This window comes from Salvelinus namaycush, chromosome 23 (genome assembly GCF_016432855.1).
Source record: "Salvelinus namaycush isolate Seneca chromosome 23, SaNama_1.0, whole genome shotgun sequence".
Lineage (NCBI taxonomy): Eukaryota > Metazoa > Chordata > Actinopteri > Salmoniformes > Salmonidae > Salvelinus > Salvelinus namaycush.
Window position 1 is genome coordinate 15,292,260 of NC_052329.1, and position 15,662 is coordinate 15,307,921.

Genomic DNA, 15,662 nt, shown 5'->3' on the forward strand with positions numbered 1-15,662 from the left:
GATGCAAACAAGTGGAATTATAGATACTAGATTGTTTTTGATCAGTTGAAATTTAACCTATGATTTATTGGCAAATCTTTCCTCATATAAAGGGTCCCACTTTTCCCCAACTTATAATGGCATTTAGAAAGGGCTCTACCACAGAGTATTCATTCAAAACCATTTTAAATATGATACAACATCGAAGTGGGAGTCCTTATTGGTGCTAGGTTTATGCCCAAGACACAGCAGATCATTACACAGCCCTCAGTAGAGAGTTTCTCCCTCTGTTTTCTTTCCATAAAGCCCAAGAGAAAGACCCCCCCCCCCTCTCTTGTGCACACACACACACACACACACACACACACACACACACACACACACACACACACACACACACACACACACACACACACACACACACACACACACACCACCCCCTCTCCCTCCAATCTAGTATTGAATGGGGTATTCAGTGGGCTGATTTGTGTTCCAGGGTGGATCACAAGCTACAGCCTCCTGGGCATTTGGGTTCAGCAGCTGGGGCCATGGTAGGAAAAGGGGAATGGTGGAAGGTTGCAAGGGAGAATGGTTGGAGGCTAGTTGTCATGTCTCACGAAAATGGAGGTGGGAATGAATGTGTCAGAGGATCAGGTAATATGCCAGCATGCCACCAGTCACATGTGGAGTAGACAGAAGACAAACATGTCCTCCTCAAAGCCATAACTGGCTATATAAAGGATGAAGGAAAAAACAACAACAACTAGATTTACAAAAATACTCATCTTCAATACAAATTCAATAGAAGACCCAGTAGGGGATTCATACCATTTCCAACATCAGCTATAGACAGATGAAGCAAAATATTACAACAGAACATTCTGTAACTGCAGTTAAAACTTTCTGCTAAACACACTTGCAGGCATAACTAGGTGTTCTTCAATAAATACAGTACAGGTCTTGTTGCAGCAGAGCTTGGTGCAGCTACTCATTCTTTACATATGGATCCATTTTATTTCAGTAGTCAATAAAAAAGTGTCCAGGACGTGGCATTTGCAATAATTTTTGCAGCCAGTTATTGAGTGGTTTTTAGTGACTGTGTTTTTTTTTATGGCTTGGCCCATCAATCTGCAAATGGAAATGAAACACAAAGTGTAAATAACCCAAGATGGTCCATTTACTGACAAAATATTAATGCAGCACTACATATATATCCCTTGCTGGCTGGCTCTTAAAGGATTGGTAAGTGCTGGCCCTGGACCACTCTCAGGAGTGGCTGAGTGTCACGCCCTGACCATAGAGAGCTGTTTATTCTCTATGTTGGTTGGGTCGGGGTGTGATTTAGGGTGGGTTATCTAGGGGAATTATATTTCTATGTTGGCCTGATATGGTTCCCAATCAGAGGCAGCTGTTTATCGTTGTCTCTGATTGGGGATCATATTTAGGTAGCCATTTCCCCATTGTATTTGTGGGATCTTGACTGTTTGTGTGCAGTTGCTTTCTGCACTGCATGTAGCTTCACGTTTCGTTTATTTGCTTTATTGTTTTTGTGCTTTAAGTTTTCTCTTCCAAATAAAAGGATGGAAACATACCACGCTGCATCTTGGTCCACTCCTTATAACGATCGTAACAGAAGATCCCACCACAAACGGACCAAGCAGCGTGGCCAGGAGGAGAAGACATCCTGGACTTGGGAGGAGATAATGGCAGGAGACGAAAGCCTTCCATGGAAGCAGACGCAGGAGGATCAACGGCAACTCCGAAGTTCACGACCACGACGGAAGCCCCAGAGGCAGCCCCAGATTCTTTTGGGGGGGGGGGTGTCACGCGGGTTGGTCGGCGAAGCCGAGGGGCGAGTCTGAGAGCGAAGAGGAATATTGGGATAGACTGAGCGAGGAGTATTGTGAGATAGTTGAGGGGAGTGATGAGGTAGAGTGGATGTTTTGGTGTCTGGAGCAAGACAGTCGCCGTGAGGAGCGTCGGACCAGTCAGGAGATACGCAATGTGTCTCCAGTGCGCATCCACAGCCCGGTGCGTTCTGTGCCAGCTCCTCGCACTTACCGTGCGAAAGTGAGCATCCAGCCAGGACGGGTTGTGCCGGCTCAGTGCTCCTGGTCTCCAGTACGCCTCCTCGGTCCAGGATATCCTGCGCCGGCTCTACGCACTGTGTCGCCAGTGCGCCATCACAGCCCAGTGCGTTCTGTGCCAGCTCCTCACACTTGCCGTGCGAAAGTGAGCATCCAGCCAGGACGCGTTGTGCCAGCTCTACGCTCCAGACCTCCAGTGCGCCTCCACGGCCCAGTATATCCTGCGCCGGCCATACGTACTGTGTCTCCAGTGCGCCTCCACAGTCCAGTACGTCCTGCGCCTCCTCCCCGCACTCGCCCTGAGGTGCGTGTCATCAACCCGGTACCACCTGTACCGGTCCCACGCATCAGGCCTCCAGTGTGCTTCCACAGTCCAGAGCTTCTGGCGACAGTTCCCAGTCCAGAGCTTCTGGCAACAGTTCCCAGTCCAGAGCTTCCGCCGACAGTTCCCAGTCCAGAGCTTCCGGCGACAGTTCCCAGTCCAGAGCTTCCGGCGACGTTTCACAGTCCGGAACCTCCAACGACGGTCCACGGTTCAGAACCTCCTGAGACGGTCCTCGGTCCGGAACCTCCTGAGACGGTCCACGGTCCGGAACCTCCTGAGACGGGAGCCTACTCTAGAGCTCAACTATGTTTATGATAATCACCTTGTCTGCACTGCACTTGAAGACAGTCCGTGGGTTCCAGGAAGTAAGGAGCAACATGAAAAGAAAAACAAAGAAGAGCAACTAAAGAAGTGCCTCAGTGCTTGCCTGGGGCAAGGCAGTTCCTCTGAAGCAAAACAAATAAAATGTGTAAGAGGGAGCTCTGTCTGGCATATCAGGATATGAATTTGGATGAAAATTCGAGAGATTTGTCTGACTCTGCAAGAGATTTATCTTGTCCTGAAACTTATTAAGAGATTTGGCTGGTTTTTGGAAGGATAAATGTATCTGTCTGTAAAGGCTCTCTTAGTCACGGCAGTGCTTTATTGCCAGCCTTCCTATACTTCTTGAATCTGGTTTCTAAAGTTTATTTTCCATTTCAAAGTAACCTATTTTGCATGTGATTAATGCCTTAAATTGTTAATGGCATACACAAAGCCCTGGTTAAACTGTGCTTTGCTTGAGCAATAATCTACATTCATTAGTGAAAGGTTCAGCTTTAAACTGCAGGGTTCCTATTTTTTGTTCATTTTTCAAGAAAGAAGATGCTACCCACAGCTCAGTGGAAAACTGAATTACCTCAGTGGAAAACTGGCATTACCTCTATTATGAAACACATGGTTTAAAAGTATTGTATGGCCTAGTTGAGATTAACGAATGCAATCTGGTTCCTGCAAATGCAAGTATGTTATTGCTGAAAGGGAGGGGGTTGAAAAGCTGACTGAGCTAAATGTGTTGACCTCACACTGTTGGTTCATGTCAGAAAGTAATGGATTAGATGATGACACAGTGAATCTCACATTGTGGTGGAAATAAATCATTCTTGTTAAAAAACGTAATGTAATCACTGGCTAACGCTACTAAAACTATTATTTTTGTGAAGGGAAACTTGGATCTGCTAGTTACTCTATAAACTCATGAAAATAATGTTTCTCTAAGCTTATTTCCATTCCACTCTGGTCTCCCTTGGTGTTGGCGAGAAAGAAAGCCACCACATGTCAAGCCTTTGTTTAGGACTGGGCCGTGTTCCAAAGTTGAGTCTGAGATGAAGGTGAGAGGTTACGCGGACAAGAGCAGGATCTAGTTTTGAGACCATTCAGGCAATTGGTTTTGTGTCATGCATGTCAACTACGTATTGTAAACAAGTAGACATGGAACTTATAGTTTACCAACTTGTAGAGGAGGAATTGGTGACTTCGGCTCACCTCCTCTCCTTTATAATATAGACATATACAACCATAACCACTCTGCCTCAGTAACATAATATTTCTCCTGTGTCTCTTATCTGTAGTTTCATCTTTGAGGATAAGAAGAGAAAGCTGAACCTTGACCTCATTCAGACTGCCTTCCATTGGCTCCGGAGAAGGTGGGCTGAATCATCCTGATTCAAGAGGCTGTGCATTACAGTCAAGATACGTACAGCAACAAGCTATGGAGCGGAACCTCTTGCTTGAGTGGATCATGGTCGAGGTACATTTAAGGACATTTGACGACTAGGCTCCACCAACTCCTGATTCCTATTCCTCTCATGGTGAGAAGTATTGTAGTCCACAATAATCGTATTGCTGAGATGACTAGACAAGAGAGTATGTTACTGAGATAGAATACTTTACACCAGAGCTCTGTATATGTTTGAAGCCAGCGGCAGGCTGGGATAAAGAGGGGATCGATGGCCAAGCCCCTCTACAGACTGCAGCGTTTCCTCCGGAGGACCCAGCTGTTCCTGCTCTTCCTGGGTGTGGCCTACATCATGGCCGGGAGCGTCCTGCTACTCCAACGGGCCAACCTGGTGGTGACCCAGCGAGGGGCCACCAGCCCTCCACTGTCCTCCCTGCCCTCCTTACCCTCACCACCCTGGGCCCTGGGGATGCCACCCGTGAGGGTAGGAGGCTACGGGAGCAGGAGCTCACGGATCATGGCCAGGGGGCAGGGGTACAAGCCTGGGAGCCCGTTGGATGACAGGACTGGAACACGCTGGCTCATGTCGAGGAATCTGGAGATCCGACACCTGCGGCGGCGCTGGTTCCACAGCCTGATGACGGAGAAGGATATGTCACAGGTGGAGAGGAGCACCCCCAGGAGGAATGTGCCTCAAAAAGGTACCTACCTATCCCAAAAAGGAGGAAAATGATTCTCTGCCATTGAGAATGGAGATTCTGAAGGGGTATTGTATTCTATAAATTAGCTATCTCAAGTTTTGGAGACACTACCTGAAAAAGTGGTTGACAAAATGAAGTAACACAATGACAAATTACTTAACCTGTAACTAATGATTTGCTATTTTATGAATGTGTGTTTGTTTGTTTGCTTTCATGGCAAGGTTCTTACATGGGCTGCTTCCTGGACAATTCCAAGGAGCGGGCTTTGAGAGGGTCTGTATCCACTGATTTCCGCAAAATGACCAGCACCATGTGCCAGGATACCTGCTCAGCGAGGTAATTGTCACTCCATCTTGCCTCAACACACTATTATCAGATCTTTCATAACACAGGAAGTATTTCACATCTCAGGAGGAGCATATCATCAACATTATATAACCCTCATTCCCCTCCTATAATCTCTGCAGATTAAACTGCACAGAATCGGTGTATCTGGAATGCACCCACAGGTAGGCAGACCATACAATTAGCATAGCATAGGCATAGGCTCACCCGAGGAGTTCCACGATACTTGACTTGTATTAACTATTAATGGAAGAGAGTTTGGGGGGGGAAGAGAGTAAGCACAGACCTACAGTTGCAGGAGCAGGGCACTAGCTGGTTTGTCACAGGCTGAGAAATTGAAGCCTCCGAATTAAGGATGTGTGAGCAGAGGAATAGTGAGGAGTATTGTTGTCTCTGGTCTCCCAGGGCAGATGTTGAGGAGGGGGGGTTGGAGAGATGGAGTGATCTACAGTGAGGGACTAGGGAGCGACAGGCAGGCAGACTACTTCAGTCTCTGTCAGTATTAATTGTGCAGCAGAGCAAAGGGAGCGAGACATTCAGTGCTCCCCTAATTAACCCTTAGGGTAGAGGAGCGTGCTGCATTTGCATTGCTGTTTAATTCATTATTAACATACTGTATGTTCTCGTGTTATACGTACGGTTCAGCATAATTATAGACAAAGATTACTCTTGAAAAAGAAGACTCTTTAGGCAGTCAATATATGAAATACGTTTATTTTACGAAGAACAAGATTGTTTAGTGATTACGGATGTGTTGTGAATACTTTGTGAGTTGATGCAAACTGTTACCAGAGTCTTATATCTATCTGAATGTAATTTATTACAGTGGCTACCAGTTTGCTGGTCTGGAGTACGGGTCGGAGTGTTACTGTGGCAACCACATCACCAGTCTGCGTGTGAGAGACGAGGAGTGTAACTTGGACTGTAAAGGGGAGAAAGGCTCCCCCTGTGGAGGTGTTGGGCGCCTGTCAGTGTTCACGGTGGAGGATGTGCTTCCAGGCCAGAGGAGATGTGAGTATCAGGGACCTGGTCCAATCTTGAGAGCTGGGGAACAGCAGGAGATTGAGTCAAGCTGATAAAGCATCGCATTCATTGTCAGGAGAACACACATCTGTTACACACCCACACAGACACGTCTAGGGCTCTGCTTACAGGGAATGTTCAGGTATGTTATAGTTCTGTATTGAAGCCATATGGCTGAGACTTGCAGCTGTGCAAACTACCTCTCCTGTGTTTGCAGACAGGAACGTGCGCTACCGCGGCTGCTTCAGGGAGCCTGAGAACAGCTCCTCTACATCTCTGGTCCATGTGCTCCAGCCCAACCTCACCTCCCAGTCCTGCATAGAGGCCTGCATTAACAAGGTTGGACCCCTAGGGTGCCGTTGTCAGGATTTTGCAGTATGACGATGCTTATAAATAAATTGTTTCAGCATTTACGACGTGCTTATGAAGACTTTTTGAATGCCCTATAAACCCAGTATGCGTTTTAGTTTGTTTAAAGTGTGACCAAATTTGCCTGGCCTAGGAGTTTCCTCTGGCTATGCTGAGGAGTCCGGACTGTTTCTGTGGTTACGCTACTCCTGACTTCACTCTCCATGAGCCGGCTGAGGAGGAGCACTGTTCACAGAGCAACACCACTGAGGCCTCCTTACCATCAACCCTCCAGCGCTTCTACCAGGTCTACCAGACACCTGTCCAAGGTAACACGGTCAGACCACCAAAAAAGCATTCTTCCTTCAAATCCAAATCCAACCTTGTGAATTAATTTTAAGCACCACTCCGGCATGACACCAAACTCCACTTTGCACCACGCAAATTAAAAATTCCACTCAAGTTGTTAAAATTGTGTTGGCCCTTCTGCAATTCAGTATGTTTCTGAGCAGACTATGTACAATTCCCATCCTGATTTAAAATGTTAAATTCCTACTTTCTCCCAGATTCCAGATGCACAGAGAGGAAGTTCCTACCGGAGAAGTCCAGTTCATTGGTAGCGCTCTCCAGCTTCCCAGGAGCAGGCAACACCTGGGTCAGACACCTCATAGAGTTGGCCACAGGATACTACACAGGCAGCTACTACTTTGATGGAACCCTTTACAACAGAGGTCAGCTCCTACACTGTACAGCCACTTCTGTCCTTGGCCATCTGTTGTGCAGATCCAGCTATATGCCTCAGTCCATAATAAATTCAAGATTTTTAAAAAGGAAGTTATCATCCATACCCCTCTGTCTGGCTTGGCTTATACGGCCAACGACGGAAACAAAATATTTCCCATATGGTGTGTGTATCTGTGTCTTGGTGTTGTGTAGGCTTCAAAGGTGAGAAGGATTACTGGAAGAGTGGTCGGACCATCTGTGTGAAAACACATGAGAGTGGGAGGAGAGAGATAGAGATGTATGACTCTGTCATCCTGCTGATCAGGAGCCCGTACCGTTCCCTCATGGCTGAGTTCAACAGGAAGTGTGCAGGACATCTGGGATACGCCTCTGATCAGCACTGGAAGACCAAAGGTACAGAGCCAGACTGGAATCTGGGTTTGATTGTGGCATGTATTAGTCATGTACAGTATAGTACACCAGCCAAAGTAGGAGACCTCCTGGGACCGTTTTTTTTATTGCAGGAGGGAGGGTCTGTGTGTCTGTCTGCATTGTGTGAGTTGACGTTGTTCTTTCTGAAGGTACTGCACAATAACATGCTCCCCCCTTGTAGAGTGGCCTGAGTTTGTAGGCAGCTACGCCTCCTGGTGGGCGTCGCACGTACTGGACTGGCTGCGGTTCGGCCGGCGTGTCCTAGTGGTCCACTTTGAGGAACTCCAGACAGCGCTGGTGCCCCAGCTACGATCCATCACCTCCTTCCTCAACGCCACAGTGACCGAGGACAGACTGCTTTGTGCCGAGAGCAACCAGGATGGACACTTCAAACGTTCCGGGGCCCGGCAGCCCACCTTCGACCCCTTCACACCCGACATGAGAGGACTGATAGATGGACTGATCCGTGCGGTGGACCAGGCTCTCCGGGACAGCAATCACACAGGCCTTCCACTGGAGTACCTGCCCAGATGATGGACAGCTAAACTCTGATAACCCTGATCTCCACCTCGTCCACTACCCTGTCCCTCCTCGGTTTACACTGCCTTTTAGCTGTGGTGGTACGGATGGATGGGTACCCCCTATCCAACCCAAGAGAAAGTGTTTCATATCAGGAGCGTGCCCTGCAAAGGAAACATAGTCATATACACAGAGGCTATTCTCACAGAACACTTTCTATGTTTTAGAAGCACTGGTTTATCAAAGAACTGTCTTTCTGTTTTAGAAGTGTTAGGCTTTTTGGGACATTGCCTTATTGGGGGTGAACTTATAAGTGTACCAAACAATGGAAACGGTTTCCTCTGTTTTAAATCAACTCTAAATAAACGGTACATCCTATAAGAACTATAGGCTACATCCTGTGATTCAACCCACTTTTGAATTTTGTTATTGTGATTAAAATATAAAAACTCTATACAGTATATTGGATTACAACATAATAAAGTGATATTTAAAATATTTAATGCAAGCAACGTCTTCAGAAAGGGATACTGTTGTAATATGAGTTAACATTGGAGTGTTTGTTAGGTGGTGTTGTTAATACTGATAACGCATAATTAGACCATCAAGTAACCAAATTAAACAAAATGTACCACTATTCAAAAACTATCTTGAGGGATCAACTACACTACAGCCAAGGGAAGTGGGAAAATTATGTCAGGTTGTATTTTGAGGGCTACATCCCTAGAGAGAAGGAGAGGGAGAGTGAGCAGGCCCATGACAGAATGATCTGTCCCAGCTCAAGAGAGCAGCCCTGGACAAGACCAGACAGACATACAGTCCCAGCCTGCAGGTTTAGCTCAGGGAAGAGGGGCAAGTCGCTAGTCCTCTATACTAATCTGTACTGAGCTGATAAGCGCAGCAGCACTGGTTGTGTGGGCGATGCACTATGTGCCAGAGTGTCTGGATTTACAATTGTGTAATATGGTACTCTCTCTCGCTCTCTCTCTTTTTCTCTCTCTCTCTTTATCTCTGTCTTGGTCTCTCTCTATCTCTCTTTTTCTCTCTCTCTCTTTATCTCTGTCTTGGTCTCTCTCTCTCTCTCTCTCTGTCTCTCCCTGTCTGCAGCATTCGATACACTGATAGAAAAATTGCTAAATGTTTTTTGGAAAACAGATTAAAGTGATAGTTCAAAATACAGAACTACATGTTGTATTCCTATTAGGCCTTATTACACAAATACACATTATAAAGTGTGTATATCCTGAAAATAAAAAGGTATATTTGAGCAGAAACCATGGGTATAAAATATTGACGTGGGATTCTGGGAAATGGGGAATACATGCTGAGCGCATTTTTCTATTGGGGGCCGAAGTAGGGTTGTTATTATCAGTGGTGTGTTTTCATAGACGCCAAGGAAAGCCAGGCTTCCCAAACAAAGTACAAAACAAAACAAAAATTATACATAATCTTTCTGTCTTTCATAATTGTCCTTCAATTCGCAAGAGGCTGAATGTATCTCACAGGAGAAAGCATCAGAGAGAGCGAAACAGCGCCCCTCTGTCTCTACGTGTAGGCCATCTATCTGATGCTGTCTGGTCCAAACGAGTATGACATTGTTGCCACACGTACCATTGAATGCAAGGGAAGCCATCGAGAATTTGGCCTCCCTTGACAAAAAAGAAACAAAATGTCCAATCAGTGTTGATCTGCGCGAGCTCAACTGTGAATGGTCCTGGCAGTGAAAAAAAAGTGTCAAGGGAAGCCAGCTTGGATTTGGTGTCCCTCCTATCAAATCGCTTTGAGAGCATACCTCATTAATAGAAACAACTTGAATTGTTGCATCTAGTTGTGTTGTTGTCCTCCTGTGGCTAGTCCTAAATTAGCCATGGATGGACATAGGGATTTGGACTTGTAGTTTTACTTAATTCTCTGTACTGGCCAATGATTATAACAGCAATTCTGATCCAACCATTAATTCATACATTGTTGTGCCCCTGGCCTGAGAGGATGGAAGTTCAATATGCAGCTAGATGTAGAAGGCTAATGTTAACTAGCTAACGTTGCCCATGAATGGAAGTTAGGCTACCAGTAGTGAGCAAGCATTTTAGCCAGGTAGCCTAGGACAACATAAAATAAAAGCGTGTACTGTATGACAGAGTGAAAGACCGTTTCATCAACATGAAAGAGAGGAGGATGGCATTGGTGTTTCTCTACAAGTAGGGTGAGTCAATATGTTTTTGTATTTGCACGAACGCCCGCCCACGCACACAAACAGAAACAGAACCATAGACAGCCGCATCATATTTAGCTTATGTTGATTGGACTAAATTGTTTTTGTTATCTTTCAGTTGTCACTATTATACGAAGCAGAGGTGATTTGATGATGTTTAAATGTTGAAGTTGAAATGGTGCTGGAATAGTGGAGGCATCTCCTGATTTCTTTGCGACTTGCGGTAACTCTGTGGTTCTAAATCAATAGTTGTTTAGTGGTCCGAAAATGTCGGAAACATTAACTTGCTTAACCATGCTGTACCACCAATGCCATTCAAGGCCACAGTGTCTCCCGAACACTCCTGTCTCAGCCTCCAGTATTTATGTTGTAGTAGTTTATGTGTCGAGGGGCTAGGGTCAGTCTGTTATATCTGGAGTGTTTCTCCTGTCTATCCGGTGTCCTGTGTGAATTTAAGTATGCTCCCTCTAATTCTCTCTCTCTTTTTCTCTCTCTCTCTTATCTCTCTTTCTCTCTCTCTCTCTCTCTCTCTCTCTCTCTCTCTCTCTTTCTTTCTTTCTTTCTTTCTTTCTTTCTTTCTTTCTTTCTTTCTTTCTTTCTCTCTCTCTCTCTCTCTCTCTCTCTCTCTCTCTCTCTCTCTCTCTCTCTCTCTCTCTCTCTCTCTCTCTCTCTCTCTCTCTTTCTTTCTTTCTTTCTTTCTTTCTTTCTTTCTTTCTTTCTTTCTTTCTTTCTTTCTCTCTCTCGGAGGACCCGAGCCCTAGAAGCATGCCTCAGGACTACCTGGCATGATGACTCCTTGCTGTCCCCAGTCCACCTGGTCGTGCTGCTGCTCCAGTTTCAACTGTTCTGCCTGCAGCTATGGAACCCTGACCTGTTCACCGGATGTGCTACCTGTCCCAGACCTGCTGTTTTCAACTCTCTAGAGACAGCAGGAGCTGTAGAGATACTCTGAATGATCGGCTCTGAAAAGCCAACTGACATTTACTCCTGATGTGCTGACCTGTTGCATCCTCGACAACTACTGTGATTATTATTATTATTTGACCCTGCTGGTCATCTATGAACATTTGAACATCATGGTTGAATTTATTCTGCCACTGTCTTCTTATTGTCTCGGCCTATAGGCCTATATATCACGGTTGTAAGGCATATGAATTGACAGCAAACAACACAATTATCACAACACATACAGTGTAGGCTGTAACATGGCTTGGCTTCCCCAGTGATTTTACCCACTCACTGCTACAGGTTAATATTATCCAGTGCCACTTGGTGAAAGTGAATGCTACAATACAGATTGGAGATTGGTATTGGTATGTGCCAGTCTATTGTTTTTCCAGTCTAATGTACATTTGGCGCCATCGTGTGGACATAAAATAATATTTTGTGATTATAGGTAAAGGGATAGTTCCATCAAAATATAATTTTTCCCACTTATCTTGTCTGTGGTCGATTCACCATCGCCATGACTACTGTGACTATGGAAGAATAAACAAACGTTTAATCAAGAGGTTACTAAGACGTGTTATGTCTGAACCTGCAATTTACCTCAACATTAATAAATACATATACCTAAATGCTGTCCCTGGGACATCAGACCTAACTCACCAGTTCACATTCTCTTGTCTTTATCAGTGATTATATATCAAATCCACCAGATTGGGTCAGGGTATGACCTATAGAGCATTCGAACAGGACAAGTAATGCACACTATAGCCATTCCATAAGCATATATTGTCCAGGTATGACAATAATAAATATTAGTTGTATCCATGGACTAGTTTTTGACAAAACTGCACGATAGAAAAGCATGTGTACACATTAATTTCATGAGTATGATTTGTGTGTGGTGATTTTGTATGTTTAGTTGCATGGTGTATGTATTCTGCTGAGCGTCATTTTTCTCCCCTATTTCTGGCAGCAGGAGAGAAGTGTCAAGGTGTTACATTTAAGAGGCTCATCAGCTTATTCGGGATATGGGTCAGCAAAGGTGGAGTTGCTTTTCGACCCACCTCCCAGCACTTTCTCTCTCCTTCCCTTTTTCTCTTGCTGTCTCTCCCTCTCTCTCTCTCTCGCTTTCGATCTATCTCTCTGTGTGTCTCTCTCTCAAACACAAACACACATGAAATAATAAAGGCTTATCTAGTCATAGGAGATAATCCATTATATTTATCCGGGTTCAAATATAGTAGGCCTGTCCATATTCAAATATATGTTGAAAGAGATTCCCTAAAAACATGATACAACTTTTTCGTAGCAGGTTAGGATAATTAACGTAGCAGGTTAGGATAATTAGGTTAAGGTTGGGTAAAGGGTTAGGGTTAGCAAAAATGCTCTCCTGACCTGCCTACGAAAAGTCACTCGAAGTGCAGTGTTTTTAGAGAGTCCCGATGCCAAAAGCCAGATGTTTGTATCTAGGCTAGGGCCAATCGTCAAAAAGGGCTTTAGTTTTTGAAATACTCCTACCAAAGGTAGGATAAAACACAACCATATTTTTTTTACATCTCTAATGTCTCCCATTTAGGAAATGGATGGTTGTGTAAAAAAGTGCAGAACACGGGCCAAGAGGAGACGGGCCACAAACTCATGTAACCCAATATTGCAAGCGCTGATATTGCTAAAAATGTGCTCTCATTCAGCGCTGTATGGTCCTGCCTGACAAAAATACATACAGTTACACATGTGTTTTGATGTTGTGGCTATTGTAATCAGCTCTAAGGAAAACACCCCTTAAACTAGGTAAGTGCAGAATAATTATTGGCTGGAGGGGGTGGGAGGGTTGTGGTTCATACATGCATAATCTATGAGCAGAATTACTGTTTTACCTCGATTAGCCACAAAATCCCTAGTTTGAAAGTGATTGTTTACTGAAAGCTGTGTGGCGCCATTTTCCCTACATTTTCCCCCATGTGGGCCAGCCCACTAGCAATTTGAGTTCCAACCAATGAGCTTTAGCCCCTCGCTATTTGAGTGACAGTGTCACGTTCGTCGTAACATTGAAGAGAGGAGGACCAAGGCGCAGCGTGATAACAATACATCTTCTATTTATTATAACGAAGACGAAGAACACTTAAACAAACTATACAAAAACAACAAACGAACGTGAAGCTATAATTACAATAAGTGCAGACACAGGCAACTTACATATAGACAATCACCCACGAACTACCTAATGAATATGGCTGCCTAAATATGGTTCCCAATCAGAGACAACGATAGACAGCTGTCTTTAATTGAGAACCAATCTAGGCAACCATAGACATACAAACACCTAGACTAGACACTGCCCCATAAACAATACAAAACACATACATCCCCCATGTCACACCCTGACCTAACTAAAATAATAAAGAAAACAAAGATAACTAAGGCCAGGGCGTAACAGACAGCTGGCAATGACGTGGTGTAGTATGCAATTTTCAGGGACCACTTTTGGCTAGTGGGTGCTATTTTCAGAACTACTGGCTAAAATGTATACAAAAGTACCAGAGAATATCTTTGATAGAGAACTTGCCAAGTCAAATTTACTCTAATTCAGTGCTGTATGGTCCTGCCTGACAAAAATACATACAGTTACAGGTTTTTTGATGTTGTGACTATTGTAATCTTATTGGATTTAAGTAAAACAAGTGGGCTGAGATGGTGAAAACTGTCATTTCTTTTCAGTCTAATATTCCTCTTTGGATTTTATATGTTTAGCCTCTTGCAATTATGTTAGGGGGCCCCCCTAGATTTGACTCCAAATCCATAATGGAGTCCAAAATGCAATATGGCTGCCGCAATACCATTGACCCCTCTATGGAAAGATGAGACTCTCACGAGCTTGATGGTTTTCTTAATTTTGCTCAAGACACTTGTGGGGGTCGTAAAAATTACAACTTTTGTCTGTAGTGTCCAGTTTGCGGAAAGGTGAGACTCTCACGAACACATACATGTCGCCCACAGGCCTGACAAGACCAGTCTGAAGGTCCCCGGTACCAGTTGAAAACATTAATGAAAGTATATATAGAGACTGTTTAGTGTAAAAAATAAGGGGTTAAATACATGTAAAAAAAACAATAAATGTTTCCTGATCTTTCAGATACAAGGACAGACACTTCAGAACAAACTTCCTTTTGGGGTGGACTATCTGTTGTTCCATGTAGTGAATCTCTTATTCAATGGGTTTGTATGGGCTAAAAGCAGCAAGGACTAAAACACATTTTCATCAAATAATGTTTTTATATTTTGCTTTGATACATCAATGGGTCTTACAATTCTAAATCAAATAGCAAAATGATCCCTGGTATGACCTTCTTAAAACAATTCAGTCACAAGTCTCTTTGAGCATCAATGATGCAACTCAGAGGCTCCCACAAATGGAAATAGAACTCTGAACGCCCTCTGCCTAGGTCTACAACTTGCAGTATACCAACTGTGGTATAACCTGTGCCTCCATTATTGGGCTCTTAAGTCACCTCCTTATTATTTAGAAGTAAGCTTTGATTCGTTGCGAAGCTTTGATTCATTCCTATTCCAATAAGGCTGCCTGAATCCAACATGATCTCCCTCTGGCTCATTGCATTTGTGATGCACATTGAGATGTGCCGGAACCTTGGACCCCAAAACATTTCATGTCGATGAAATGAGCCCACTTGTTTTCCTTTGAGCCAGTTAGAATAGCCACAACATCAAAGACGTGTAACTGTATGTATTTCTGTCAGGCAGGACCATACAGTGCTGAATGAGAGCACATCTGACTTCTTGAGTTGTCTATTAATCAGCTACCAAACATTTTAGTTTACATTCATCATAAATATTTATAGTTGATATTTCCGCCTATTGTATCTCTGTGTATACATGTCTATATTTCCAAGATGCATTAAGATATCCTAATGCAGTTTATTTGTGTATATAGGGCAGGCAACTCACTACTTGTATTGCCGAATTTGAGCAATATCAGAGCTTGTAATATTGGGTTACATGTGTTTATGTGGCCCTTCCCCCTCCAACCAGGCATTATTCTGCATTTTTTAGTTTAGTTTTGGAATAAAATATTTTTACACAACCATCCATTTCATAAATGGGAGATATTAGAGATTTTGTTTTGTTCAAACTCTGGTAGGGGTATAATTTTTTTTGGGGGGGGGGTCCTGCCACTAGCCTAATCTGTCTAAATTGGCACTGGGTTCCTGAAACACGTCGTCAAAACAGCTGAAATGACTGAGGCAGGCAAATATTGAAGAGCTCAGGGGATACACGCGTAGGGAAA

The 15,662-nt window shown here is 44.2% G+C and overlaps 1 protein-coding gene across 1 annotated transcript; it reads left to right on the forward strand.

Annotated features, from left to right (window-relative positions):
* Positions 1-4,359: 4,359 nt before the first annotated feature.
* Positions 4,360-8,261, forward strand: LOC120018005 (WSC domain-containing protein 1-like). The gene is made up of 8 exons (XM_038960952.1): positions 4,360-4,809; positions 5,031-5,145; positions 5,981-6,165; positions 6,395-6,516; positions 6,680-6,854; positions 7,092-7,256; positions 7,462-7,662; positions 7,862-8,261. Exons 1-8 carry the CDS (start codon positions 4,380-4,382, stop codon positions 8,212-8,214), a joined length of 1,746 nt encoding a protein of 581 aa, XP_038816880.1. The 5' UTR covers positions 4,360-4,379; the 3' UTR covers positions 8,215-8,261.
* The last annotated feature ends 7,401 nt before the right edge of the window (positions 8,262-15,662 follow it).